This window comes from Azolla caroliniana, unplaced genomic scaffold (genome assembly GCF_043228905.1).
Source record: "Azolla caroliniana isolate FFs.n. ecotype wild unplaced genomic scaffold, voAzoCaro1.0.p SCAF_13, whole genome shotgun sequence".
In the NCBI taxonomy this organism is placed as follows: domain Eukaryota; kingdom Viridiplantae; phylum Streptophyta; class Polypodiopsida; order Salviniales; family Salviniaceae; genus Azolla; species Azolla caroliniana.
Window position 1 is genome coordinate 3,037,348 of NW_028230448.1, and position 3,693 is coordinate 3,041,040.

Consider the following 3,693-nt stretch of genomic DNA (forward strand, 5'->3'; position numbering starts at 1 on the left):
CCATCTGTTCCACTTTAGTGCTACCCTCCTGCCCACAAACTATATATGATCAAATCTCTCTCTCTCTCTCTCTCTCTCTCTCTTGTTCTAGAAATTTTGAAACAAGAAGACTCTCTCACTCTTCTCTCTCTCTCTCTCTCTCTCTCTCTATATGTCTCCTCTTAAGAGTCTTAATAGAAAGACAGAAGAAGACACCATTTCTTCCTCTTATATACACACACACACACTCTCTCTCTCTCTCTCTCTCTCTCTCTGCAAGAAGCTCCCTTCTTCAAAGGCCACCCTCTTCAGACCTCAGTTCTCTCTGTTCCATCCATGGCCTTTTACCCCTCATCATTATTGTCACCCTCTTCTTCTGCTTCCTCTTCCTCTTCCTCTTCTTCTTCTTCTTCTTCTTCTTCTTGGGCTCTTGACTCAGATAATATAATCGATGAATACCCGGATGAGTTCAATGAAGAGGATGTGTTGTGGCCCCATGAAGACAAAGATCTGCACATGATCTCCGGGAAGAATCCATGGGGACCTGCCATCCACACCGATGGGAAAATACAAATGAATGTAAATATCCGATTGAGGGAGAAAGTGAGCCCAGGGAAATATGTCAAAGAGCCGAATTCTGTGTATTTCAATGGTGATGATGATGACGATGATATCTTTCAAGGACATCATTATTGTTATGGTTGGGGTTCTTCTACACTTCAACTTGATCCTCATTGGTCCAACGCCATGGGTTAGTATATACACACACACACACATCATATGCATATTTTCTCATCATAGTCATCCATTCCACGTGTTAGGATTCCTTACAACATCAGTATATATATACTGTATATGTATGTATGTATGTATGTATGTATGTATATATATATGTATGTATGTATGTATGTATGTATGTATGTATGTATGTATGGTACATATCATAGCTAGATTAATATATCAATGCATGTATGCAAATGTATGTATGGATAGATAGGATCTGGATCTGTTACTCAATGAATGGATGTATATGCATATACACGTATGTATCCTTATCCTAGAATGAGAGACAATGTATATGTCTCATAAATCTGTGGATGGATGGGCGTATAGGTGTATACATTTATGTACTTAAAATAACCTAGAAGTTAAGATGTATGGATATATGTCCGCAATAGTCCATCATAGTTGGTAAATGTGTATGTATATGTCTCTATATGGGTGGATGGATGTTTATGTTTCTATACGCATACATAACTGAATGTATACTATGGATTTTTTGTGATTATGTGTGTATGTATATGGATTTAGATCGTATATATATATATATATGTTTTTAAGAAAGGAATGTTGTGTGTGTACATTTGCAGTCTCAGTGAAAGGCAAGACAAATGTCACCTATCATGTGGCCGAGGAAGATGATGATGATGAAGAAGAAGAAGAAGAAGAAGAAGAAAATGATGATGATGGTAATGAAAGGCTTCCTCCACATGAGCTTCTCGCACGAGAGTATTCTCAGAGCCAGAGGATTACCTTCTCGGTGTGCGAAGGCGTAGGCCGCACACTGAAAGGCCGAGACTTGAGCCGCGTCCGCAACGCGGTTTGGAGCCACTTGGGTTTCGCCGATTAAATTATGATCCCATCACCGCATGGCCCTCTCCTTCCTCTCAAGGGGTCAAATTCTTTTTACTCCAATTCAGTGTTCTTTCTTTCTTTTTTTGTGTTCTTTTTTTTTCTTCTTCTTCCGGTCATCTCTCATTTTGGGGGTTTTTTTTTTACTATCGTAATTTCGATGTTGGTTTCACATATTGCCGATGTTTGTGGTATCACATCGCCCGCCCGATGGTTTTGTTTCCGACCCATTGTTGTTATATTTCTGGGACTTTCTGGTGCACTGGTCTAATCAAGCTGCATTGAGAAAAAGGGAGATGGAGATGGTGATGTAGTTTTTAGTTCTTTTTGTCCATTCAAAGTTGTGGATGACTTGACTTGTAATGAGTCATCTCTCATTGGAATGAGTTGGTTTTTTTTTTTTTCTGTAATTGAAAGAAAGCAGAGGTGTTGGAGTTCTGTTAATCTGCCCTGCTTTCTTTTACTGCCTTGTGAAGTTTGTAGAAAGACAAAAGAGGAAATGACAAAGATTGGCTGTTAGGAACCTTCATGCCAATCACTTGTAATTCAGACACCCAAAAATTTGGAGGCTTCATGGGACATAAAAACTGGTTTCATCAAGATATGAAATCCTTGGCACATGCTTTTTCTTTTTCTGGGCATTTGCCTGGACATGTTCTGTTTTTCAGGCACATGCTTGGACTTTTTTCCCTTCCCTTCGAATCGAGATAACCTACGTGACCCTCAAGGGTTGATGTGTGGATTGGCAACTCGAAACTTGGTTAACAACGTGAAACATTGAAGCAAGGATGATGATCTCTTCACAATGAATAGAACTATGAGGGTGAAGAGAATCTAATGCCTTCTATTTGATGCTTCGATTTTGTCCTTTTTTGTGTATTAAAGCCGATGATTTTTTGGAGCTTTTGGCTTTGTGCCTGATGATGCATATTCTGCAAAGGTGAACGATATCTTGTTAATTTGACAAAGGATTCACCCCGGAATGATGCAAAATGTAATAAGCAATATCCATCCCTAAACACAGGATGAAATGTTTCTTTGTACATATGCTTTGTGAAAGTTACCGAAAAAAGATCACATTATAATTTGAAGTGTTTTTAAGGCATTTATCTTTTGGTAAAAGAGCCATGGCTTGTCTCATCTTCTCGATGGGAATGTGGTTCGATGAGTTACTTGCATACTAATGCATATTCAAACTGTTTCTAGTTAAATGTCATGGTTACGAACCATTTGAAGACCTCAGTGTTTTGCGATTCTTTTATGTCTGAAGTGAACTCTGTTTTGTGTTCTATATTTATATATGCCACACAAAACATTCAACCGTTAATAATGTGTAGAAGGGGTTTCAAAATACCCGATCCTATTTTGAAGTCACTGGCCATATTTTGTAAAGCAGTGTCGCTATTTATGAAGTTAGAGTTACAATCTATAGGTTTAGTGAAGCAAATTTCAGGTTCTTAACTGGATTTCTAGGAAGTTTTTCGCTATTGATATACTTCTTTGCATTGGAGGAGGTTAAAGGGTTTAACTACATGTGTTGGTAGAGGCACATTATATAGCCTTAAGTAGAAAATGATCTCAGCATGAGGACTCTATGACAATAATCAAGTGATTTAGGGTGGTTTTAATTTAAAAAAGAAACTTGAAAAGTTTCCCACTAGAAGGCTCTTCCTAGGTGGTTGAAAGAATAGCACTTGAAAATATTTGGACTAGGGCAAACAGAGTATGAAATTTTCTCTATGGGTTAGACCTTGATCATACTATATGGTAGTGTTTTAAAGATGCAACTTTGGGCATGTGAGGACTTGAGGCTTGCAATTGGGTTGAAGACCAAACCATCTAATCCTTGCAATGGGACTTGAGACCCATGACATGTATGTTATTAAGCAATCAATTGTCATTTCGGATTTCACTTATGTAAGGGATACATAAGGAGAAAAAGAAATTAGATGAGTCAAATAATAAGAATCCCATTTGATGCAAATTTGGACACTTGGCATTCTTAAAACTTTAAATGCACCACGCTCCAACGCGCTTGTGGGGAGAGTTTATGCCTCACGTATTTGTTTGCCAAATGGGCCA

At 38.2% G+C, this 3,693-nt stretch overlaps 1 protein-coding gene across 1 annotated transcript; it reads left to right on the forward strand.

The window, feature by feature from the left end:
* Positions 1 to 254: 254 nt before the first annotated feature.
* Positions 255 to 2,654, forward strand: LOC147855963 (uncharacterized). The gene is made up of 2 exons (XM_087329063.1): positions 255 to 730; positions 1,350 to 2,654. The coding sequence occupies exons 1-2, from the start codon at positions 316 to 318 to the stop codon at positions 1,607 to 1,609; spliced, it is 675 nt and encodes a 224-aa protein (XP_087185189.1). The 5' UTR covers positions 255 to 315; the 3' UTR covers positions 1,610 to 2,654.
* Positions 2,655 to 3,693: the final 1,039 nt, after the last annotated feature.